Consider the following 25751-nt stretch of genomic DNA (forward strand, 5'->3'; position numbering starts at 1 on the left):
TGACTACACAGAAGTGTCCTGAATCTGGTCTCAGTAGTAAAACAAACATTAGCGTCACCACTCTCTGACTGCACGTGAATTTACGCTACAGTGGCCACAGCAGAGGACCTGAAGGCTTTGTCTCCCGGGGCCCCCCTTGGGGGCTTCTCCGGTGGGCAGCCTGGGTCCAGGCCGCACCCATGACAGCCAGCGGGCAGTGACAGGGCCTGTGTTCTCCGGGGTCACGCTGAGCCGTACTCAGGGAGATGACAGAGCCCAAGCGTGGTGCCAGCGGCCAGCGCAGGCCTTTCAGGCCGGGCAGAGAAAGGTGCCGGGAGCCTCCGGCTTGGGCTGGGCCACGAGGCAGGGCTTCGTGACGTCGGTGGAAACCGGGCTGAGTTTGTGAGTGTGTATGCCTGGTTTCCAACGCACCTCGGCTGCTCTCGCGCCAGCAGCCACACCCGGCCCAGAACAATGGGGAGGAGCCGCCCTCCTGGCTAGGGTGGGCCTGCCCCTGCCTTCCGGGCCCGCTCACCTGCCTCAGCTGGTGACAAACACCTCTCTGTGCTGGAGCCCATGCCAGCACGGGCCTCCGCCAGGGCCCAGAAACTGCCGGAGGCCCAGGGAGGCAGAGGACTCCGGGAAAGGGTGGACTTCCAAACCTCCCCAGGCAGGCCTCCAGAGCAGCCAGGGGCGCACTGTTTACCACTGAGGTCCGTCCCCTCCCGAGTCCCCTCCCGAGTGCGGGCTCCCACGCCTTCCTGGCACCTGAGATCAGGAAGGCCGCACCTCCTCTGGGAGAGTGGGTGTTCCAGCCCCTCTCGTACACTAGGTCGGGAACGTGGAAGGGCTCCCGAAACTGGAGGTGGAGTAACAGAGCCGGGCCCACGGTGAGGAGGGCTGGCCACGCGCCGGCAGGGTGTCCGGCGCTTTTACCGTCTCCTTGAACCCACCCCCTCGCCCCCTGAGACGGTGCCAGAGTTGACCGATCACCCTGCCGCATGGAGCAGGGGCGGCTGTGTCAGCCGGGCTCCGACTGGGGCTCTGGCCGCCTCGCCTCTCCTCCCAGCCCCGGGGCAGCACGCTGGACGCACTGAGTCCGGCTGCCTTAGTGTCCCCAGCGTGTCACACAGCACTGGGCGCAGAGTCGGGGTCAGGGGCGCGCAGATGCCACCAGAGCCTGTGCTGGCCGTGAAGAGCGTTTCTTGAGACCGTCCGCTAGCAAGTGAGCCGAACCCGACAGTCGGCCCTCACGCGCACCGTCTCTCTGAACCGTCACGACACTCAGAGCTCAGGAGCAGTCGTGTGCCGCCCCAGGGGAGGACGCGGAGGCTCGGAAAGACCCCTTCCTGCTCCGGGGCAGCTGCGAGTGGTGGGCCCGGTGGGGAGGCTGCCGGCTCTGGGTCTCCCGTTCGTTACGGTCCCACGGAGTCTGGGTTTGGCGGGAGCGACTTGGAGCTGCTCGGGTTCCAAGAAGGGAAGGAAGGGACAGGCCGCCGTGCTGGGCGCCTGGCAGGTATCCTCTCAGGCAATCCAGTCGGGCTGCTGTGGGCGGGGACACAGAGACCCGGACAGGCTGAGTGACCGTCCCGGGGCCCCATGGCAGACCCGAGTGAGCGCGAGCCAGCCCAGGGCTCCGGTCAGCCCGACACCGAGGGAGTCCAGCTCCCTTGGCCTGGGAGTCCTTTATTTTCCTTGAAGATTCCAGTGCCACACCCCCCTCAGTTTTCTGCTAGTTTGGCAGTTTTCAATGGGCAGTAATGAGTTTGTATACTTTTGCTCTCTTGGTATTTATTCAACTAATTGCATCCCAAGAGAAACAACCCCCTGGGATTCCAACCATTTCAGACCTGGGGAAGAGCTCAATCCCGATCAAAGCCGCGCTCCTCCGTTTCTTCCTGTGACCAACAGAGAATAGCAAATCCAACTATTTTCCTTGGCTTCGATATGAAAATAAAAATGATTCTTGAAATGGCTTTTCCACACTGTATTGTGAGGAGTTTCCATTATGCACGGGTTTCCCTCCCCACAAGCGGGGCTGCTGTGACCGAGCCGCGTGATGGCCTCTGCACACGGGAGGAAGCCCCCCCGGCCTCCGGGGGTCGCTGTGGGCGTCCCTGCGGGGCCTGGCCCAGGGGGACCACACACCGCGTGCCCACGCCCCCTCCACAGCACGGCAGCCAGGCGAGGGGCCCCTTCGTGGGAGCAGCTGTTTCTGCGAGACAGCGCTCCACGTCCCGCCCTGTGGCAGAGGCCGCTGGCCTGGGGTGCGCCGGTGGGTTAGGGCCAGATACAGTAGTGCAGGCAGTTACCGCCCAAGCACTTGTGTGCGGGGTGGGCACAGGTGGGTTCACGGTTGTTCGTGTGGGGAGAGCGGTGCCGGCCGTGGTGACCACAGCAGCTGTACCGGCTGTGTTTCACGTGCTCCGACTGTAGACCTGCCTTCGCCAGCCCCGCACACCACCTCAGTCCCCCGGCGGCCCCGGGGGAGCCCTGCTCCCTCAGCATGGTGGCGCAGGCTGTGCGCAAGGCCGCTCCGGGGAGCGCCGGCCGCTCCCAGGCCTCACCTCTGTAGTTCCGTGTATTTCTATCACGGCAGTTCTCTAATTCCCACAAAAATGCTTTTAAGGCTAACGGCAGGTGAGTAAACTGTTGAGATTCAAAGACCATGAGTCACTTTGCCCAGTCATCGGGCGAAGTGCTGCTAAGTGGCAGAGCCGGTAACAGAACCCCGGGGTGCACTGGGCCGAGCGTGCAGAAGCCGCAGTGCTGAAGTCACAGGCGGCCCCAGGGAGGCTGTTCTCTGACCCTGCCCCGGCATGGGAGAGCAGGGGCTCGCTCAAGGTCCCCGGGTCAGCAGTCCCGGGGAGCCTCTGGGTCGAATCCAGATCTTGGGGGGCACTTCGTCCCAGTCTGAAGGGCTCACAGACCCACCCCTCCCCCCGCAGCCAGCCCCACCCCATCGCTCTGTGACCACAGGTGGCCACAGGAGGCCAGGGATGAGTCCCCCCACCACCCCCGGCACTGCTGAGAGGAGGGCTCCACCAGGCCAGCAAGGGAACCTGCACCGGGCAGCCGGCTGGGAGTGCCCCACTTGCCCCGGATGTGGCTGCTCCCGGCGGCCGGGGAGCGGAGTGGAGTCTGAGGCGGTGTGACAGGTCTGAGTGCCGATGGAGGCTGCTCAGCCCACGCCAGGCCAGACGAGGGACAGTCCGCTCCAGAGCTGGCAGTTTTTCCCACTAAAGCTGGTCGGGATGGATGGCAAGCCAGTGGGGTGGTACCCGCATGAACTGATAGTGCAGGATGTGGGAGGGATCCAAAGGAAAATTCCAGAAGATAAGGTCCTAGCGGGCCCAGCTGACCAGCAGCACAGACAGAACAGCGGTCACGTGTTTGCTGAGGACGGCGCCGTGTCTGGCTGCGCTCCCTCTCGTTAGCACGTGCACAGCCCTGTGCATACGGGACCGTGAGTCCCGGCTGGCCCAGCTGAGGCGTGCTGCCTTCTTAACAGCACCCCCATCACCTTCAAAAGTGCCCTGGTTGGGTAACAAAGTATATGGTCCCTTCACCTGGGAGAAAGTTGTTATTATCTGCATCTCGCAGTAGCAGAAACCCAGGTCCAAAAGGGTCAGGTCCCTTGCCCAAGGTCACTTGGAGTAAACATCAGGGCTAGGGTTCAGCCAGCAGCTGCAAGGTGCATGCCCTCACTTCCACCAGGAGTGTCCCCCCCAACCAGCATGTCTGTCTGTCTGGTGGCCAGGGTGCAGATTACTTCCTGGTCGCTGTTGACCAAGTGGAGATGGCTTTCAGGCCAGCACAAGGGTGAGTTGTGTTTAGACATTAGAAAGAGCTTCTTTGATCATCCAAGTGCTGAGACCCCAAAATGGGCACCTAGGATGAGCAGTGGCGCTCTCACCTCAGACAACCTGGAGCAGGGACTGTGCCTCATTGTCCTAGGTGATTCACCGCCAGCCTGGAGGCCAGGGTGGGGACGGCCACATCGCCAACTGCCATCCCTCCCAGCCCGGGCTCCCTGTGAATCATTCCCCACCAGCAGACCTTGTGGGCACCCAGGGAGGCTGCAGCCAGTTCCCAGACCCTGGCAGCTCAGCTCTCATAAGACCTTCAACAAACCGTGTGTCCATCCATCCACCCGGCCTTCCGTTGCCTGTCCATGTAGCCTCCCTGGCCACTGCGGGCCAGCCCTGTCCCTGGGGGCAGACACACAGGCGAGAGCCGGAGAGGCAGGTAGTGTGGGGTCGGGCAGGCCTGCCTGGAAGAGGGGCGCTGGGGGATCGAGTCCGCCTGACGCCCTGGGCTCTAGTGGTCCCACCAGTGGGGAGCTGCTGGCTCCAGGGGAGGGCTGAGTTCATGGCGGGGGCGGGCCGTGGTCACACTGTGAGATCACAGGGTGAGTGGGGATGTGGTCAGGCGGCGGGGAGCAGGTTCCCTTTGCCAGGTGGACAGCGATGCTGCTGTTACTTTTTCATGGCACATTATCTGGGAGCCATTTTGAGATTCCCCCAAAGCCGGCACGCTGAGCCCTCCGTGCCAGGAGCTCCCGCCAGCAGAGCAGAGGCGGGGAGTCTGCAGAAGCCATTTCAGAGCCCGGCTTCTGAGTTGGCTGCTGTGTTTCCGGCAGGGCCTGATGTGCGCCGGAGCCCTGGAGCTGGGGAGCCTCGGAGGAGAGGGAGAAAGAAGCCTCGGGCTGGGTGGACGGTGCTGCCCCCCGTGGCTTCCGGGGAAGGCCGGGCCTGGCCTGGAGCTGGTCTTCTGGGCCAGGCCGAGTGCCTGGCACCCGGGCCACCTCAGCCTGTTGGCGTGGGCTTACCCTTTGAGCACTGGGACAAGCACTTTTTGTGCCCACCTCACTGATCCCCGCAGCTCTGCGGGGCCGGGGCTATGCTTGCCCCCAGCTCACAGCTGAGGAAACAGAGGTAATGGATGACGCCACTTGGCCAGGGCCACAGGCCCGCCGAGGCGTGGAGCCGGCCTGCAGCCAGGTTCATCCACTCCAGGGCCAAGCTTCTAACCCACCGGTCCCCGCTGGCCTCCTCGCCTCTGGGACAGCACCACTCCAGACCTGACTTTCTAGAACTTAAATCTGGTCTTGTCAGTGTCCTACTGACACACACACACACACACACACACACACAGCCTGTGTCGTCACACCTCCCTGCCCGCCTGCCTTCCTGAGTCGGCCTCATGAGTCCACTTCTTTGTGCAGCCGTCCGTCTGCAGAGCGGGCCCCGCCCTCCTCCAGCTCCCAGGAGCAGCCGTGGCTCCTTCCATCCCAGCACCCGGGACCCAGCCCGTCGCATCGGGTCGTCTACCCCCAGACTGTGAGCTCCTGAAAAGCAAGGTCAGGATGGTACCCGTTCTGCGTCCCCGACAACCAGGATGGCACTGGGGTCACTAAATAGGAATTCACGGATTCCCTTCATTGGACACACTCCCTGAGCATTTCCCCTTCGGCGGCTGTTGCGCTGGGTGCTGGAGGAAGAGCAAGGACAAGGAAGGCCCCTGCCCTCCAGGGCCGCCGGCAGTGGGTGAGACAGAGAGCAGGCACTTGTACTGCAGAGTGATCGGTGTCCTGGTAGGACGGCTCAGATGGCTGTGGTGGCACTTAGCCCGGCTGGGGTGGGGGTTGGGAAGGTGGAGGCACCCTGAAAGAGACCTTAGCTAGACAACAGAGAATGGAATGGTGTGGCACCCAGGCTTGGGAGGCTTGTTTGCCTGGGTCAGAGGCTTGCTTCACTCACTCACTCATTCACTCATTCAGCCACTCATTCAGCCACTCATTCACTCACACATTCACTCACTCACACATTCACTCACTCATTCACTTATTCACTCACTCACACACTCATTCACTGATTCACTCACTCACTCACACATTCACTCACTCACATTCACTCCCTCCCTCCCTCCCTCCCTCCACAGATGCCTTTCTCTGCCTGGCCCTGAGTCCGTGTTGTTGGTTCAGCAGTAACTAAGAGACACCATATTTCCTTCAAGAAGGTTAAAGTGGGACTACCTCAAGCAGGAGTTGGGGCATTCCTGGAGCTGGGCGAGTCCTCAGGCATTTCTTGGAGATAAGAAGAGTTCTGGTCTTTTCTTAGGGGATCTTGGGCCCGCCTTCCTGGAGGGCCCGGGCAGCAGGGGAAGCTGGGGCCCTGGGGCTGCTGGCCCCAGGACAGCCTGGTCTCACCAGAGAATAGACCACACACAATCGCTCGATTGTGAGAGGCTTGCCTGTGCCCCCCACCCCCCGCCCCACTCACATGTGAACACTTCTGTGATCGGAATGTCTTACGGTGATGAACACGTGGAGCGGGACATTGCAGTGTCTCACGGTGCTTACCGTTCTGTGATGCTTTACAGCGGCACGGGGTGATGTCTGCAGCCCCCCCAAAGCGGGCATTAAACTAGTCACATGGCTCACAGTCAGAGTCAGAGAATTAGGATTTTGTCATAGAAACTGCCGTCAGAATGAGGTTCTGATGTGACCTATCACCACAAACTCCAAGCTGCCAGTGGCTGAATAACCCTTCTATTTGGGGTGTTTTATATAAATTTACAGAAAAGAAATGCCATTCAATGAATTGATTCATTCTTGAGATTTCCACAGTGTGTTTGTCCAGGACGGCAGCGGGGCGGGGCAGAACGAGCCCAGATCTGGGTTCGCATCCCCGCTTCCTGGCCCACCCGTGGGGAGACCTGGGCAGAGGGGCTGCGTGCACCTCCGGGCCTCGGTTTCCTCCTCTGTAAAGTGGGACCGCACCGCCCACCCCGCAGGCCCCCATCTTGGCGCCGCAAGTCTCTACAGCTTCCTGCTGCCGCGTGTCTGTGTGATTACCGGCTCCACCTTCCACCTCCTCCCCCCACGCGGCTGTGCACGCAGGAAACAGAGCCCCTCCCCATCCGCCCGCTGTCCACGGAGACCGGGCCGGGTGAAACCAGCTGGGATTAAGAGAGAGGCCAGAGCTGAGTGTACCTGCCGAGGGCGGGGCTGCACTCCGCTGTGTTCGTTCTAAGGCAGCTACCAGGGCCACCTCTCGTGGCTTCCGAGGAATTGCCCGGGCGTGGCCCAGTGTAGACCCTGAGGGCCTGCACTCCGACTCAGCAGGCTGCGGAATCTCCAAGTGCAAGTGCAGGCAGCACGAGGAGGCTCCGCTCCACAGAGCTGGTGCCAGGGTTCCGCGGTGCCAGCGTCGGGGGACGGTGGCGCAGAGCTCCAGGTGCATGGGTTTCTGAAGCCGGACAGCCGGCTGGGAACCCCGTCCCGTCCCCCTCTGGCCGCATTACCGCAGCCACGCGGCGGGACTCTGCAGAGGCTCCTCTGTCAGAGGGTGGCAGCAACGCCTGTTCTGCCTCAGAGGCGGCTTCAGTGACAAGCAAGCATTGCGTCCCAGTCGGGCACGCACGCGGTTTTCAGATGGCCCGTGCAGCATCCTGTAGGACAGCAACCCAAACAGATGCGGCTGCTGGGGGCCATGGGCAGGGACCCAACGACAAGGTCAGGGGAAAAGTCAAGACACCTTGAACAGGGCAGAAGAGTGGGGAAAGGTATGGACTTTGAAGCCAGACTGAGCAGGGGTCAAGTCCTACATAATCATCAACTGTGTGACCTTGGGCAGGCTCCTCACCCTTCCTCAGCCCTAGTTTTCTCATCTCTAAAACGGGATGCTGACACTAGCACCTGCCTCCTGGGGTTCTGGCGAGGACGAAATAGGGTGATGCCCGTGCCTGCCTTAGCTCGGCGGGTGCCTAGTACACCATCGTGTGTGGAGCGGAGCGGTAGCTTCGCCCCACTCGTGAGCTCACCGTCGCACCACGCAGGGTTCCCCCGGGCCACGCGCGTCACACGCTTCAGTCTGCCCTGCCACGACTGCCTTCGCTGACTGATGGCTGAGCCCTTTCTGTTTGCCAGCCGATGAAGTCAGCCGGAGCCTTCGCTCAGCCCAGGCTGCCCAGAGAGCCCAGTGAGCCGCCCCGGTTCCAGGCCGGGGCCTCCGCCGCCCCAGAGGCCTTGTGCTGGAGGAGCACACATTTAACGTCAGCTTTTCAAAACACTTCCAGGAGTTCAGGGAGCCCACCGAGACCTCTGGGGTCTCGGGAGAGAAGCCGCTGTCACTGTCTTGGGCTAAGGTGCACCAGTGTCGCTGGCGTCAGACCCACCAGGCTTGGCCACCATGTGGCCAGACTTGGTGATGGGGTTGGGGGGGCGGTTTGGGGCAGGGGTCTGTGCCTCTCCTTGTGCAGCCCCAGACAGCCTGGCACTGGCCCTCCAATTTCGGGGGCCTCCTATGGCACGGAGGTAGCGCACCCTCCTCACCCTCCTCACCCAGTGTGGTTCTGGCAGAGACCGACAGGCGGACGAGGAGTGCCCGTGTAGGCATGGGGCGCTGCACTGCAGGGCCGGTGTTGGGCACACCGAGTTCCTTTTGTCACCCCTAGTGTGGACTTCCAGGGCCCGGGCGTGCTGCGGGTCGCCCCAGATGTAAAGCCCCCCCCCAAGGCCTGGTGCACTTTCTGACACCCTAGCAGTGCGCCAGGAGAGGGAGTGTGGGTCCCTGCCCTCTCCTCATGAGTCTGCTTGTTACGGTCCGTAACAGGCAGTGACTAACATTTTCTGAGGGTTCGCCGCATACCAGGCACTGGCGCTGAGGCCCTCCTAGAAAGCAGTGGGACGGGGTTCAGAGTGCTGGGTTCAAGTCCTGGGACTGCCGCTTCCTAACCACGCGGCCTCGGGCACAAGCCCTTACTACTCGCTGCGCCCCAGTCCCCTGCCTGTGAAAGGGCAATGGAGGGCAGCACATGGCTTCCGGGGGGTCGTGAGGGCTGGGGAGCGCCGGGGTCCGGTGCGTGCAGCATGAGTGCTAGCCGTTACTGAGAGATGGGCACTGTCGTCACCCCGTTTCACAGAGAAGGAAACTGGGGCTAGGAGGGAAGAGCTGGGTTTGACCCCAGCCGCTGGGCACTGCCTTCCCGCACCTCAGTTCAGAAAAGCACACGTGGGGAGCCCGGGGCTCCCCCTGGGTACTGGGAGCTCCGTCCCCTTTCCTCGGAGGGGGCCCTTCGCCAAGTGACCGGCCGGCCTCTGGGGGCCGTTGTAACCCCATGGCAGGGGAGCGGCTGACCCGTGACACACATGTCACAGGAGGAGCAGGGAGGGCTCAGGGGAGAATTTCTGTTTCGAAATGTTATCTAACACCAAGCGCTTTCAAGGGACGTGGAGTGTGGAGCCTGTGCCGTCCCCCACCCGGTGCCGGACCCCCCCTGTCTCCCAGCCGCGCCCAGCCTGCGGGAGACCGGGGTGCCTGGGCCGCCGTCCCGTGTGAAGGGGGACTGGGCGTCCTCGGACATGCGGAGAGAGCCAGGGCAGCGCTTCGCCCGAGTCACAGCGGCACAGGTCTCCGGCTCGCAGGCCCCTTCCGGCACTGCAGCCCCTCGCCCCCTCCTGCCCGGCCGAGGGGGTGGGCACCGGCTGCTCGGCTCCAGGGAACACTCTGAACAAGGGCTCCCGGCTCTCCCAGGACAGGCTTTGCTTTTGCTTTTGCCTGGGTGCCCTCCCTAGCCGGGGCAGAGCAACCCCAGACTTAAACCGCCTTCCCGGACGTTCAGCTATCCCTGGCGTCTGGGACGCCCCAGCCTACCGGCCCCTCGGGCACACACCTCCACGGAGCGCTCACTCGCGTACACCCCCAGCCCGGGCTGGCCCAGGAGCCGCTGACGGCCCCCAAAGGCTCTTTGTCCGCGGAGGAGAGCGGCTGCCTGACGGAGCCTCAGAGCCCCAGCCCCTGATCGCACGGCTAGAGCACCAGCCTCTGGCCCAGCATCTGCTGGTCCTGCCCCGGCACGCGCCGTGTTCAGCTCCCAGTGAAAGCAGGAGTGACCCCCTCTGTGATCCAGCTGCACACACACCCCAGCTGGAGGGGCCGGGGTCTTGAGCACCAAGACACGGGGCCAGCTGCTGCCTCTTGCCTCCCGCCCCTCCGTGCCACCAAGCTAGCTCCTTACCTCTTCCCTCCTGCCTGGCTCCTGGGGCAGCTCCTCACATGCTTCCCTTTGGCCGTCAGCAAAGCAGCCTGTCCATGGCCTCCAGGAGGGGTCCTCGAGTCGCAGGCTTGCCCGGCCACCCAGCAGCCCTGCCTCGCTGGCCTCTGCCGGCTCTGCTCCGCCTGCACAGTGGAGCTCCGCTGGCCCGGGGCGGGGGCTGGCCGGGGTCCTGCGGGGCTGCTCACAGCCTGCCTCCTCTTGGGGTGGGAGCCGGTGGCTGCCTCAGGGCCATGCTCTGCAGGTCTGGACTCGGGTGGCACAGCTTGGGGCTCGGTCCGTCCGCAGCTCAGGCCGTCCGCTGCAGCCTCATTTGAACTCCCAACTCCTTTGTGGAGCCTTTACATGCCGCCCGCCGGAGGAAACTGTGAGCACAGCCTGACCCTGGTTGGCTGCAGGCACATCTCTCCACCCACCAATGCAAGAGGATCCCCCAGGCCCCAGAAAGGCTCTGGGCCTCCCCTCAGCCCCAGACAGAGGCGGGCCGCCCGGTGATGTCACACTAGCTCCGGCCCCAGCTGGCCTGGCCCCTCCCGCCCCAGCCTGCTTTGGCGGCTTCGGCGGCCCCCTCCTTCCTTGGCACGCGCCGCCTGGCCAGCTCTGCTCCCTGGCCTGCCCGCTCTCCAAAGCCCAGGCAGCTCCTGGTTCTCTCCGAAAGGCAAACAGCTTCCCCTCTGACTCAGGTAAGGGGTTGAGGTCTGCTCCAGCTGTGCAGGCAACTGTGTGCAAGCTGCAGGGAGCAGGGTCCTCCCCCAGCACTGCCCCACAGAGCCAGGTGGGTAGGCAGGGCAGCCCCCTGCGGAAGGCCTTCCTGCGGCCTCCCTCCCACCTCTGAACCCCGGGGAAGGGAGCCCGAGGCTGTCTGTGCAGAAGCCAGTAGCATCTGTGCCGAGAAAGCTCGGGAGGCAGGAGCCCGGGGCAGTGGACACACCACAGCTGGGGGTGAGGGCAGCACCAGAGGAACACTGTCACTTCCCGCCTGCGGGGCCTTGAGTGAGTCACTGGGGCAGTCACCTCTCTGGACATCCCGTTCATGCCTCAGCGGATGAGCGAGTACTAGCAGTCTGCCTGCGAGCACTCTCCTGTGAGGTTGGCCGGGAAAGGGCCCGGCACAGGGCACGATGCCTCCGTGGGCTGAACTCGGACTCGGGGTCCGGTGGGCCAGGGGGGTTGCCCTGACCCCAGCCCTCAGCAGGTTCCTCAGGAAGAAATAATGGGTGACCCTCAGACTCCTCGGCACAGTCTGTCATGGGGAGGGGGGACCTCGTGACTGCCGACAGCGTCAGAGCGAGAGAGGAAGAGCCGGCCCTGGACCCCAGAGCGAGCAGTCCCACAGCGGGCAGAAGGATGGGCTCCGGGGAGGGGGCCGTGGGCACAGGTGTCTCCCTCCGCCGGGGCCACAGCCACGCGAAACAGAGCGGTGACTCTTCTTTCCTTAAAAAAAAAAAAAAGGATGATGGTGGTGGTGGTGGTGGTGGTGGTGGTGCGTGTGTTTGGGCACAGACCGAGAGAGAAACATTAAAGGGGTACCCTCCCCCGCCCGGCACGGTGCATCATGCCCTTGGTCCCTGGGCAGATGGGTCCGTCCTGGCCCTCCCCGCCTAAGAGCTGCCGCTTGTGTCTTTTCGGGGAGCAAAGTTCTCTGCTGGCCTCAGCTTCTGTCAGCGCTCAGACCTCCTCCTTTCTCCATTTGTCGTTCCCACCCCTTTCCAGAAGGTGTGTCTTTACCAAAAGACCCCCGTACATTATAGGCCACATTAGCCAGACCCCTGGATTGGACAGAAACCCTCCCTGCATCTGCCATGGGGATGAAGATGCCCAGCCAGTCTGTGGCGGGCCCGGTGGGGCCGTGGCTGAGCCTGGGTGGCGGAGCCACAGCAGGCTGGGGGCTCAAGGCAGGCAGAGGCGCAGGGGGCAGGGCTGAATTCTTTCTGATCCGCACTGTTGACAGCCTGGAGGCCAGTGGGCATCCTCCTTTCCCCCTTTCCTCTTCCTGTCTCTTCTCCAGGCTGTCTGCCTCTCTCCTCCAGGGTGAGTGGGACCTGCTCTGGGCCAGCACCAGCAAGGCGAAGTCCCCGTGCTTACAGAGCTCCTGGTCAGGGGACAGACTGGGGTGCGTGAGGAGGTCTGGGCGCTGAGGGAGTGTCTGAGCCGGAGCTCCCTCAGGAGCCTGGGCAGGGCAGTCCCCGCGCCTCCCTGACGGAGTGGTGCTTCAGCCGAAACCCGAGCACTCCGTGAGAGTCAGCAGGGGGTGCGGTTGGCGCAAGGACGGTGGTCTGGGCAGAGACAATGGTGGGTAAAGACCACGTGGTGGATCACTTTTTCAGAGAGATGGCCTCAACAGTATCTCCTGGTCCTCAGTGCGACCTCGACACTCCTCCTCTTGAATCTGGGTGGGCGGGCGGGCGACTTGCTGGTAACCAGCAGAATGCAGTGGGGCGGCACCACCGGGGTTCCGGGGCTGGCTGAGCACAGGCAGCGCGGCTTCTGCCTCGAGCCCCGGGGTGCTCTCATTTGGAGCTCTGAGCCAGGCTCGAGCCGGTGAAGTCCAGCTACCCAGGAGCAAGGCAGGGTAGCAAGCTACCCGGGAGCTGCCATGCAGAGGCCGTCGGATGCATAGGTCCTGGCCGAGAGCCAGCATCAACTGCAGACACGTGGGGAGAGATGCCTCTCAATGGTTCCAGCCCCTGGCCCTCGAGCTCCCCACAGCCAGAGGGTCTTCCTGCCGAGGCCTCAGACACCGGGAGCGAAGACAAGCCATCCCAATGCTCCACAGCTGAACTCTTCACGCAGAACCCGCCGGGGTGAGGAAATGGTGGGTTTAGGCCTCCGAGTTTGGGCGATAGTTTGTCGCACAGCCTGAGTGACCGGAGCGGACCCGGCGGGGAGAGCAGGAAGGTGCAGGGAGTTCTCTTGAGGGGCCGAGAAGTGCGTTTGGCTGAGGGGAGAAGGGGGCAGGGCAGAACACAAGGCCTTGTGAGAGATGGGGCTCTGTCCCAAGGACGGCAGAAGCCACTGAAAGGGTTTAAGCATGGCGGTGTTCTGACTTGCTTTTACTTTGAAAGTCCCCATTAGCTGTCGAGTGCAGCCCGGATCGATGGGAACTGCAGGCACGTGGTCCGGAGCTCCTGGGAGGTGGTCGCAGCCAGCCCGGGAGGAGAGGCCGGGGGCATCTCCAGGCCGGGGCAGGGGCATTCCTCGGACTTCCCCTCCGTGTGGAACAGGGGCAGCCCAAGACCCCTGCAAACAGATTTGCTTTCACAGTTCAGAGTCCCCAGGACCTCCTCAAGACGGGGAGGAGCACGGGGGGGCCCTGCCCGTTTGGGTGGCCTTGGACGCTCGAGTGTGCTGCTGGGGAGCGTGGGCCATAGAGTCAAGTTCTAGTTCTACCGCTCAGGAGCGCTGAGCCCCACTTTGCTCCCCTGCAAAATGGGGAGGACCCAAGGACTTACCTCACAGAGCTGATGTGGGGATTAAGAAAGACGTGGCACGCTAAGTGTAGCACGCAGTGGCCGGTGCCCGGGGAGTGCTCAGCGAATGCTGGCGGTGGTAGCGCGTCTCACCTCCTGGGCGGCGAGTCCCCGAGCCCCGGGCACGCGCAGGGCTGGCCGCGGAGAGCGCCCGCCTTGCCCGGCCCAGCGCGCCGGAGTGGACACCCGGACGGCTGACTGGCGGAGGGTGCAGAGCCGTGGCTTGGAGTCCAACGGCCCTTCACCAACCTGGGAAGTTTTCCGGCTCTCTTCCAGACCCCGTTTCCTCGTGTTTAAAAAATGAGTGCTAGCGCTCCTCGGGGTCAGTGGGAGGGTGAAGGCGATGCACCTGAAGCACTGGCTCGGCTGGGCGCCCAGCATTCCCCAACTGGCAGCTGTCGGGGCAGGTGCGCCGCCGCCGCTCCTCCCGCCCCGGCCTGGGCCCCCCGCCCCCTCCCGCCGCACTCTCCCGGAGCGTCTCAGCCCAGAGTCTGCCTGGACTGCTCCTGGCGCTCGGACCCCCCCGACCTTCTGTGGGAGCACTGTTCCCACCTTCCCACCCGCCTGGTGGGCCAGATCATCATGTGACTAACACATTTCAGGAGGGGAGAGTTCTCATTTTTCTTATTAGAGCTTTGGCTGGGACAAAAAAATGTCTGATGTTTGCATGGTGGCAGCGCACAGAGAGCCCTGATGGTGTCTGACGGTCTGTACAAGTGGTTTCCCGCGTCCTCCTGTCTCACCCCTCCCCTGCAGTGGGCAGTCGATGTTTTGTTGTTGTCCTTGGGGATGCCAGGATGTCGACCTTACTGTGTGTGGGGGGGCGGGGGTGGGGAGGGCGTGGGTGCTGTCGCTGCAAGGGAGTGCTTGGGAGGGGAGGAACCGCCTTCCAAGAAGCTTCACGTGTCCCAAGCTAACTGTGTGTTCCCCCTAGAGCTCTTTAAATGCCTTCCCGGTGCCGCCTGGCCTTCGTTGTTTCCGGCCAGAAGTCAGTTCTCCTCCTTGTTGTTGTTCCTGGGTACGTGGTAGGTCTTTCCCCCTCTGGCTGCTTTTAAGGTATCTCCGTGTCTTTGCTTTTCAGTGGTTTGACTGCGGTCTGAGCAGGTGTGGTTTTCGTGGTATTGGTTCTGTGTAGCTTCACTGAGCTGCTCAGATCTATGGGCTGATGTTTTGCACTGAATTTGGTGATGTAGGGGGGGTTTTGCCCATTATGCCTTCAGATATTTTTTCTGCCCAATTCTCTCTCCCCTCCCCTCCCTTCTGGAATTCCATTTACACACTAGGTGTTGTCCCCTGGTCTCTGTATTTATTTATTTTTATCTTTCTTCACTCTGTTCTTCACTTTTGATCATTTCTATTACCTGCCTTCAGCTTCGCAGATCTTTTCTTTGACAGTATCTACTCTGCTATTAATTTCATCCAAACTATGTTTTTTGCTAGGTACTTTATTTTTTGTTCCTAGAATTTACCTAGGTTTATTTTTATAGGTCCATTTCTCCCCTGAGATTCTCTATCCATTTATTTGTTCTGTCCTTCATTTCCCGAAAATCCTGTGTACATTTATCATAGCCATTTTAAAGTCCTTGGTTACTAATTCCCACAGCTGGCTCATCAGTGGGTCCGATTTTATTGAGCGTTACTTCTCTTGATTGTGCGTCGCACTTTTCTGCTTTTTTACATCTGTATATTTTCAATTGTATATTGGGCGTTTTGGATGATACATTAAAAAGGCTGTATATTTTATTGTCTTCCTCTAAAGAATGCTGTGTTTTATTCTAGCTGGCAGTCAGATTACTGTCATACCCACTTGAGATTGTGGAGGCTTGGTGTTCAGGTTTCATTCAGGTGGGTTTATTTTGGTTTTGCCCGTAGCCCTATGGTATAACCCTTAGTACTGGGCTTACTTGTAAGGCGTGGTTTTTCTAGAATTAAATCAAAAGCCGTAAGTGTTTGCTCAGCCCCTTTAATTTAGCAGAACCTGTACTCCAAATTCTACATTCGGGCAGTTGTTGGACTCTCTGCCTCCCTGCCGCTGCTTTCTTTGGGGTCTTCAGAGGGGCTCCCTGGAGTCTCCATCTGTGCCTGTACAACGCAGGGGCTCGCTGAGGGTTCGCGGGGGAGGAATCTGTACGGCAGTTCAGGAGCTTCCCCTCTGTGGTCCCCTCCTGGCTGGCGCTTTCCTCTTCATTGCTCACCCTCCACGTCTAACCTCTTTCCCTCCGTCCCAGCCCACACTTCTGCCACACTGTTTTGGCCCTGGTCTCCCCCGTGTCACCGCAAACTGGGAAGTGCCCTGGCATGCTTCCCACCTTTCAAGGACCACGTCTCCTCCAGTTTCTGTTGCTCTGGGTCGTTTTCAAGGGCTTCTACATAGTGTGTGTATATTGTCCCAATTTTACCGTTGTTGTTGACCAGAGAGTCACTTTAGTACAGTGGCGCCTCCACTTCAGGGACCGGGGCTCCCCGCAGCCCAGCCAAACAGGTCTCCCCACCCAGACCTCCCGCACTCACCGCTATTGTCGCCCCACCGGACGCCTCGCCCGCTGCTTGGCGTCCCCTTCCTCTCTGCTCTTGGTCGTGTCGGCTGGGAATATCAGTCCTAATAATTCACAGGTCGGTTCCGATCAGCGTACCCGCCTGGGCACTGGAAGGTGCCAAAATGCCGTCCCCACAAGCTTGTTAGAGCCCCGTGTTGTACAGCTACCTGTGACTATCAGACATCAGGCTCAACGTTCTTTAAGTATCTTTTTTTTTCTCTTCTCAAACCCTGTGAGGGAAGTGTTATCATTCCGTTCTGCTAACAAGAAGACAGACCTCGGCAGAGCGAAGTCCCTCGCCCCAGGCCACGCAGGCAGCACACGGTGGCCCTGGGAGGAGCGCCTGCCTCAAAGCCAGCAGGGGCACAGTTGTACCGAAAACAAACCGCCTTTTTTCGATTCTAATACACTTTCTCTTATTTTGAGATCTCCGAAATCAGGATACATCTTCAAGTTAATAGCATGTCAGGGTTTAATTGGCAGCACTTTCTGTTTTGTTTTGTTTTGTTAAGATTTTATTTATCTATTTTTAGAGAGGGAAGGGAATGAGAAAGAGAGAGAGAGAGAGTTGCTGGGGGCCGTGGCCTGCAACCTAGGCACATGCCCTGACTGGGAATCGAACCTGCGATGCCTGGTTCACAGGCCGCGCTCAATCCACTGAGCTACACCAGCCGGGGCAGATTATGATGTATTTATCCATTGAGGACTTCTCAGATTCGAGGAGGTTTGGCAGTTCTGGTGACCAAGGTTCCAGTGAAGCTGACCCACACTCAAGGGCCAAAATGGCAAGGCCCCGCCTCTCCTGGTCTGCTGGTCTCGGAAAGGCCCAGGGGAGGGTCTGAGCATCGGGAAGCTGAGGGACTGCCACAACCCCCATCCATCCAGATTTAATCAAACAGCTGCCTGTAAGCTGAGAGTGAGCCAGCTGGTCTTCTTATCCCCTGGGGGTATTGTGGTCAGATCCTGTGACTTGCTTCCCTGTGCCTGGCCGGGAACCACGTGCTCCCGGTCCTGCTGAGAAGTTAGGAGACCCGCCTTCATGGGAGGGTGCTAAGACAGAGCTCCTGGTTACCCTGCTCTGCCCGGCCTCACAGAGGATGCCCAGGCCGAGCGGAAAGCCCTTTGAAGACAGTCTGTGACATGCTTGCCAAACAAATGTCAGCACGGGCGCACGCTCAGTTACAAAGCAGCTTTGAGAGCCTGTTTTTAGCTCGTGTACGATCGAGTGCGTTCCTGACTTCTCAACCCCCCCGCCCCCGGGGACAGAGTCCCGGCAGCACCCCCCCTCAAGTCTGGGTGCTGCTGCTCGGTCAGCAAATGCGCACGAAGCCCGTCCGAACACCGGAGCCTGGGCTCCGGGTCCGCTCGCTCGCGGCCAGGGCGCCGGGACTTGCAGCTGCCTGGTTTTCATTCCGTCATCGCCACGGAATGTGAAGGGGCGCTCATGTGCCTGTCCCTGCGCTCTCATGCTGCCGTGGGGGCCGGGGCCGGTCCCGGGGGGCGGGGGGGGCTCCCCCGCCCCCGGCTGGGGAACAGAGGGAGGAGCGGTTCGATTTTCTTTGTATCTTCCTAATAAAAATTTCACTGGAAATTTTCAAAGCTGGTTTAAATCATCCTCATATGATATAAATTTTTTAAAAAAATTGTGGCTTCTGAAACATTGTCTGTGTGAGACAAGACCTCCATCCCAAACAGGAGATGAGGGACTGCAGGCAGCTCCATGGTTGGTGCAGGAGGGCAGCAGCCCCCTTGCAGATAGCTGCTGGAACCCTCGTCCCAGAGGCAGCGAGCAGTGGGTGACCTTGCTTATCTTTCCTGGGGCCCGAGGAGGCGGCCGGGCAGATAAGGGAGGACTCCTGGCAAGGCACTGTTGCAGCGAGCTTCCCAGGCATGCGGCCAGGGTGAAATCACCAGGCAGAGACGCTTCCAACACCTCGAAATCCACCCTGGGGGGACCCTCCCCATCCCCTTCTATGTGGAGCCCAGACCGTCCCGGTTTCTATGTGTGCAGAGCATTTGGTAAACAGAATGCTTGGGCCCTGACTTTGCTGGAAGGGGCAAATCCCAGCTGACGCCCCAGACGCTCAGCCTATTTTGGGCCTGGTCTGTTCATCCCCCACCCTCTACCCCCCTGCTGAGGTCTGTGGTCTGAGTGTTCGTCTGTCCTAACGCCCCCCCCAGCACCCACTGCGGGGGGTCGAAGAGACGCCCGCCCGCTGTAGGAGCTGGTTTCACGTTCCTTTCCTGCTAGAGACTCGGCCCAGCCAGGCCCCCAACCCCCTGCCCCAGCTGATGCCTGGTATCCACTTAGGAAATGCTCTTGTCCCGCTCCCCCCGTGAATGCTGTGATTCAGCGCACACAGAGAGGAGCTTCACTTAAGAAAGAAAGTATTCACGGCCGCCATCCAGCTCCGGCAGGCGCCGCGAGACAGCTGCCGGCTCCTGCCTGGCCGGGCCGGGAGGGCTGCCCACCCTCCGTACACAGAGGGGTCTCTCCTCCTCATTTTTTTTTTGAGACCCACAGTCTGTCTTGGTTGCTGGACCAAATGCAGCTGAAATCTGCGTTCAGAACACCTCATTAATAAGTAGCAAATTAATAGTCTCCTGGAGTTAAGAGAACGCCACTCATTCAACAAAACACGTGTTTCGGGCCTGCACGTGCCTGGCACCATGCTTGGCTCCTGTGCTGGAGCTGGCGCAGCCTGGGGGACACCACACTGGGCGCCTGCGACCCTCCTCTACCCGGGGCCCCATTCGTGCCTCCCCCCAACCCTGGTGTTTGAAAACACCTATGAATGACAGTAGCCACCGAGTCTGCTGTGAGGTGTGTGGCTGCCGTGTTCCAGGCACAACGCGAAGGAGCTCTTTATTGTCTCAGAGAGCCCACAGCGTACTGTGTGGGAGCGAGGGTGCTGACCTCCCCCGTGCAGGTAAGGAAACAGAGCCGTAGGAGAGTCGGCAGTCTGGTCCAAGGTCACCCAGAGCGAGGTCTGGCCCCAGAGCCGACCCACTCTGTTTCCTTGCTGTGGAAACGCTGCACGTGTCAAGTGAAAGTGAGTGCGGGACCCCTGGTTGTTAACAGGCCGGAGCCGCTGAGCAGCCGGGAGCGACTGCAGAGTGTGTGCGTGATTGTCCTGCCCCACCTCCGGTGCTCGGCTCCTCCCCACGCCCACCCCTGTAAATCCGGCGTGGGCGCTGCTGTGAGGGAGAGGAGGGTCCTGGATGCAAAACAAGTGTCGTTTTGAGACGAGACAGCTGCTTCTCCCCGAGGCCAAGTGAGGAGGCTCTGGCAGAGTCCTTCTCCAGGACTGGGCGTGTGATGCGCCGCAGAGCCCTCAGACCCTCCGTGGGGCGTGGGAGAGCCCCTGGGAGCGGAGAGTGGGGGGCCACGTGCTTTTCAGCCCCCGCTCCCTCCCTGGGGAAGAAGAAGAAGGGGCCGAGTGACGTCAGCCCCTGAAGTTTCGGTCCCGCTGAGCACAGAAACGGGTGTAGAGGTCTCTGAAGGTGGGGCTCGGTGGAATCCGGAGGCGGCGGGTCCCACCCCCCCATTCCAGTTCCCTGTGGCCCGCACAGGGTGTCAGCAGCTGCCCCAGGGTCTCCAGGTGAAGAGGACAGAGGCTGGCAGCAGGGCGGGAGCTGTGGCTGCCCGGGTGGTGGGCCAGCGTAGAGAACGGGTTGGGACATGTGCCCCTTGTGGCAGAGGAGGGCTGGCTGGCTGCTCCTCGGTGATGGAAAGGCCAGGACGCAGCTGAACGGGTCCTTAGGAAGCCTGGATCACCAGCCGTGTGGAGACCGCCCGCGTCTGAGGGGACCAGGCCAGAGAAGGTCCCTCCCACCGCGGACGGGTGACCTGTGTGAGCAGGTCTCTTTTCCCCCCGGAGAGAGGGGCCGGTGAGGTCCGCTGCAGTCGTCTGAAAGCTGCTGGGGGAGGCCGTTGAGGCAGACAAAGGAAAGGGCTTGACCAAGAGCAGAACACTCTCTGTCCCACCTCCTCCGAGCCCCCAGGGAGAGGGGAGGGAGGGGAGGGAGAACTGAGATGCGCTTCAAGTTGGGTTTGAATCAAGTCTCCAGATGAACAGAACCACATCTTAAATCTTGAAATGCGACCATGCTAACAATGGGAAGTGACTGCAGGGGTACAGAATCCCGCCCAGACTCCACGGGGGGCGAGCTGTCCGAAACCGGGAAGCGGAGCCCGCGCAGCGCGGGTGGGGAGTGCGTGGTGGGGAGAATAAACATTTCCCATTTGTGCTCCCAGGGGACTCAGACTCCCCGATAAAGTAGCCATGACCTCAGCCACCCGATGACCCCAGATGCCCAGGAGGACCAGGGCTGCCCAAGGAGCCTGCGCTCTGTGGGAGCGGCGTGACAGCAACGTCCCGCTGAGCTGTGGCCGGCTGCGGCGCTACACCGATGAGCGCCCCGCCCTGCCTGCCCGGTGACGGGGATTCGGTGAAGCGGGAGAAAGACGAGAAAGCAGGAGAAATGCAGACCTTTGTCCCGGCCCCAGAAGCGTGCAAACCTGCGAGCTCTCACCACCCTCACCTTCCTCGTCTCTGTGGGAAGGCGTGCTCATCCCTCTCTTGAGGCCCAGTGTATCTACCTGCGCCTCCATCTTGGCCGGAAGTCCTCACCCCTTTCTCACGGGTGAGATGCCTTCACCGTCCTCGTGGCCGAGGGTCGGGAACCGGGTTGCTTTCCCCCACACCCAGGCTCTTTCCTGCGGCTCTCCAGGTGAAGTCATGCGTGTCACCGCGACCGCTGGCCTCTCACCTGGCAGACCGCACTGGGGCCCTCTCTCCGGGAGAAGCGAGATCTCGTCATGCAGGGGTCACCTGTCTGTCGTGGGAGGGACCTGCTTCGGTCTGGTCCCTTCTGACACAGGTGGCCCTGGTGAGCACCGTCCCCACGCTCTATCCTTCTTGCCGTGTTCTTGGAGGAAGGGAAGGAAGCAGGGACTTCAGAATTGAAACCCGTGGACTCCACGGTACAGAGAAAACAGGTGGTCACAGGAATGACCCCGGGACTTTTCTCTCGCCTTGGATGATGGTTTGTCTTAGTTTGGGCTGCTGTGACAAAATGCAGACAGTCCCAACCTAATGGTGATTGACAGGACTTTTCAACTTGGCGATGGTCTACAGTTACACGTGTTCAGTAATAACCGGGCCGGGAATTTTGAATGGGGATCCTTCCCCAGCCGGCAGCAAGCAGCGCGATCCTCTCCCGTGCCGCTGGGCAGGGCCGCAGCTCTCAGAGGGGCACGTGGCCACAAGCAGCCGATGGTACCCTGCAGCATGGCATCTAATGCATTTTTGACTCCTGTTTTCAACTTACGGTGGGCTTATGGGGAGTAACTCACAAGTTGAGGAGCAGCTGCACCATAAACTGGGTGCCTTACAACAACAAAACTCATTTCTCCAAGTTGTAGGAAGCTGGAAGGTCCAAGATCAAGGCGTTGGTAGGTGTGGCCTCTGGTGAGGGCCACCTCCTGGTTCATAGATACTCATCCTCCCGATGTGTCTGAACAGCGGGGATGGCGTGAGGGAGCGCGCTGGAGTCTCTTTCGAAAGGGTGCTGATCCATCCGTGGGGATGCTCCACCCTCATGACCTGGTGACCCCCTGTGGGCCTTGCCCTCTAATACTGTCACCTTGGGGTTAGGGTTTCAGCACACACATCTCAGGGGCACCCAAACATTCAGTTCACAGCAGGGCTGTATTTTCAGCTGCCCTGTGAGGAGTGGTAACTGAGTTTGACAAGAAGCTCACACCACACCCGGGCAACTGAGACAACTTCCTGTTTGACGAGGCCACCTGCTCCGACGGCCGTTCTCTTTGCCTCTCGGCGTTCACCTCCCACCTAGCCGCCGGCACCCCCGCCCCACCCTCCTTGGGGCTGCCCGGATTTTGTGCTCTAGCCCCTGGTCTTGTGAGCCGTGCTAGGGTTTTCCCCCCTTCTGAAGCTAGTTTCAGGCGAGTTTCAGTCATTTGCAGCCCACGAGGGTTCTGACTTACGCATTCCCCCCCTTCCTGTTGTTTGAGAAGTGCTTGCTGAGCTGGCGCTGGAAGCGGCTGAGAGCCGAGCAGGTGTGGTCACTGACCCTGGGGCCGGTGTCGAATAATCGGTAAATGAGAGGTTAAGGAGTTTGGCAGATGTGGCTTGGAACCCCACTCTGTCACTTGCTGGCCACATGCCCTTGGACAAGTTTAGTTTATCCGAGCCCAGGTCCCGTATCTGTAAGCAGGGCCCCCCTAAGAGCTCAGGGAGGTGTGATGCGGAGCTAGCAGACAGCCCTCAGAGAATGGAGGCCTCTCACATCATTAGGATCAGACTCCTGTAATCGCAGACTGGTTATTACAGAGGAAGAGCCCGAGGCGGCCGGAGGGCTAGGCAGGCAGTGCCCTGGGAGCCAGAGCTGCAGAGTAGGGAGGTCTGCGAAACAGGCGTGACAACGGTAACTCCTTCAGAGACTGTGTGGGGTCCCCATGGGCTCGCTGATGGTCAAGCCCAGTGCCTCACTCCACTGGGGGCCCGGCTAGTGGCACTTACTAGATTAGCATGAACATGCTGGGGCCACAGTTGTTGGTGAATGGGAGCCCTTTCACTGACCAGAAGTTCCAGCATAGACTTGCTCTGAATTCTTCAAGTTCTCGTTCTGGTCCTGGCAGAGATAAGGATCCCAAGTTTGGGCCCCACAGGATTGCTCTGTCTCTCCCTGTACTCTCCTCCCTGGCTCGGCCCCTGCGTCTCCGCTCTGTCCTTACAAGGGGTGGAAGATGATCCTCCTGTGAGAGACACAACCAGACCTCAGGGCAATGGCGCCTTGTCTGGGCTTGCCCTGCCTCAGAGGAGGGCTTGGCTGGAAGTCGGGTCACGCTGTCCTGTGCTGACACGCCGTAGGCCTGGCAAGGCAAGATTTGACCAGCCACCCCGTGGCCCTGTCCCCAAGAGGCTGCTGGTGTGGCCTGTGGCTGGGAGAAATTTCCAGACCTGCCATTCCTGGGCCAGTCTGGGAGGCCGCAGGAGGTTCTGACTTCCAGGGCCATGGGAGACTTGCCTGACCACACCACCCAGTCCACTCCACCCAGTCCTCTGCTTCTTGGGCAGAGGGCACCCTATTCAGTGGCTGCATAAATGCTCCTGAGCCTGCCCCGCTGTGCCTGGCTGTGCTGGCCACAGGTGCCACGGGTGCCGCAGTGGGCACGACTACTAATGGGGGGAGACCTGCGGGGCTCTTCCTGTCTGCGCCAAGGTGGCGCGCGGTGCATGCAGAGCGGCAGAGACTCCCCGGCTGCACCCCCAGGATGACCAAGTGGAAGACGGCTGCACCTGCAGTGGCAGAGACTCAGAATCAAGCTCTTGGGGACCTGGAGCTCCGATGGCAGACAGACCAGTGACACTTCCTTGCAGGATCACATCGTGGTAAAGAGGAAATATGCCAAGTGCCCCCCCACAGTACAGGGCACTCTGCAGCCAAGCACTTCCGCCCGTTGTGGGGCGCCTTGCCAACTCAGTGGTGGAGGACGGCCATAACAATGGCGAGAAGCTCACGCCCACGCCCACCATCCAGCATGCCTTCAAGGTTCTCTACCTGCTCACCGGCAGGGGCCCCCCTGCAGGTGCCGGTGCTGTCCCCAACAGCGGCTCGCGGGAGGACTGGACTCGCACTGGGCGAGCCAGAACCGTGAGACAACAGGCTGTGGGCATGTCCCTTCTGTGCCATGTGAGTCAGGCCATCTGGATGCCCCACACAGGTGCCTGTGGGGCTGCCTTCTGGGCCGTCCAGACCATCGCCAAGCGCCTGGCAGATGAGCTCAGTGTAGCCAATGGCCCCTCCCACCCCTGAGCCGTCAAGAGGACGAGCCCTGACTGGCCGGGCATCATCCCACAAAGCGGAAGGTCGCACATCCGATTTCCGGTCGGGGCACGTGCCTGGGTTGCAGGTTCGCTGCCTGGTTGGAACTCGTGTGAGGGACAACCAATGGGTATGTTCTCACACCGATGTGTCTCTCCCTGTCTTTCTCCCTCCCCTCCTCTCTCTCTAAAAGTAAAACCTTTAAAGAAAAAGAAGAGGAAGAAGGAGGAAGAAGAGGAGGAGGGGGAGGAAAGGAAGAAGGAGAAAGACGAGCTGGAGCGTAAGGCCAAGTTCAGCCATTGACTGCCTGGCTGCAGCCCCAATGAACCTGCCTGCCCTTTGGGACAGCACCACCAAGAAGACAATGGGGATGTGTGGGGAGACGGGTGCCCAGTAGCCAGGGGTGTGGCCCGCAGGGAGGCTGGAGCGCAGAGAGCCCTGGGCCCCGTGTGAGCAGCCGGTGGGTTGGCACGGCGAGGGCAAAGGGGAGAGGCAGGGGCTGCCTCAGCAGGGACCAGGGTGAGGAGGACCCTGGCTCTGGGGTCCGTGACCGCTCCCCAGGGTGCCACCTAACCTCCCTGCGTGTTGTCACACGAGCGCAGGACAGCTGCCGAGCGGGTCTGGTGGGGTAATCCCGTGTTTCCCCAAACTTCGACCTTTGGGACCATCTCCACTATGTGTACTTCTTTCTTACTTTTTCTCTTTAAATCTATTTTACTCATATCTGTGATGTTAGGGTTTGAGATGCTGTAGGTTTTCTAATACACGCTGACAGAGATACAGACGTCCACCCCTGGACCACCCATGAGCCTCTCAGTGAAGTGTGTCCGCACTTGGAGGAAAACAAATGACAGATGTTGTTTGAACTTGACACATGGTGAGCTCCCAACACGGCCAGCTTTTATGGTACTACGATTGCTATTAGTGTTGCATTGTCACAGTTTTGAGTGTGTGAGAGGAAAGGGGCAGGGGGCTTGGGCTCCCTTGTCTCCGCCAGCCCCTCTTCTCCACCCCCGGGGTCTGACCTTGCCCTTTCCTGCCTTTCTTCCCACCTTTGGAGTCGACTCTGGGGCGCCGCGGAAGTTGGGTGCCTGACTGGCAGTCGGACGCGTGGGCTGCACTGTTCACTCCCAGACCCTGGGACCTCCTGGGCACCTGTGCAAAGCGAGAGCTCTGATTGTGTGCATGAGGAAGGGCCTGCGGCAGCCCCTGCCCACACACCCGTCACATGCCTTCACAGAAGGCACCTGGGGTGTCCAGCTCAGTACCGAACTCGGGTTGGGACCCTCCCCTTTCACAGGAGAATGAGACCCCCGGGGCTCCCACCGACGGAGCAGCCCGCCAGCACCGCACAGCAGCGCGCTGGCTGCCGGCTCGTGTCGACGGGCATGTTTGTGTGAGGGGCACACCTCGGTGCGAGTGCTTGTTTCACAGCCGTGGGGTTCCCGGGGGTTACTTTTCTCCTTATGCTTTTATCTGTTTTCCAGGATGAACGTAAATTCCCTTTTAATTGGAAAAGACTAAACATGCTCTTTTAAACATGAAAAAAATGAGGTGGTGTAGGTAGGGAGACAGCAGAGATCCCCAGGTAAACACGGGGTTGGCCAGGGGTCCCCGCTGGAGGAGCTGGGGTGAGGGTGGCCCTGAGGGGAAGGCGGGTGGGGAGCATGGAGGGGCAGAGCAGGGTGCTGCAGGGAGGGACGGCAGCGGGCGGGGGTGCTGGGCAGCTGCTGGGGAAGACCAGCCACCAAAGGGAATGGGTGGGGGGCACCAGGAGGGGTGGGACTGTGGAGGGGCCGGAGGCCAGGGCTGCAGCATGGGGACTGCGGTGGGGTGAGCACCTCCAGCAGCG

General features: G+C 60.8%; 2 protein-coding genes across 10 annotated transcripts in view; one reads left to right on the forward strand and one right to left on the reverse strand.

Moving 5' to 3' along the window:
- Window positions 1-10551, reverse strand: part of ANGPTL2 (angiopoietin like 2) — a 34507-nt gene extending 23956 nt beyond the window's left edge. Inside the window, exon 1 of the mRNA XM_028512898.2 lies at window positions 10003-10551. The gene's annotated coding sequence lies outside the window, so the exon portion shown is untranslated. The remainder of the gene's footprint in view (window positions 1-10002) is intronic.
- The window catches only part of RALGPS1 (Ral GEF with PH domain and SH3 binding motif 1), a 233187-nt gene that overhangs the window by 138727 nt on the left and 68709 nt on the right, over window positions 1-25751 (forward strand). The window contains exon 1 of one of the 9 annotated variants that reach the window (XM_036022250.1): window positions 10429-10721. The exons of the other annotated variants lie outside the window; for them this stretch is intronic. Within the exon in view, the coding sequence (XP_035878143.1) occupies window positions 10457-10721 (265 nt within the window). The 5' untranslated portion in view covers window positions 10429-10456. Of the gene's footprint in view, window positions 1-10428; window positions 10722-25751 lie in introns of those variants that run through there. 9 annotated transcript variants of the gene reach the window in all.

This window comes from Phyllostomus discolor, chromosome 3 (genome assembly GCF_004126475.2).
Source record: "Phyllostomus discolor isolate MPI-MPIP mPhyDis1 chromosome 3, mPhyDis1.pri.v3, whole genome shotgun sequence".
Taxonomy (NCBI): domain Eukaryota; kingdom Metazoa; phylum Chordata; class Mammalia; order Chiroptera; family Phyllostomidae; genus Phyllostomus; species Phyllostomus discolor.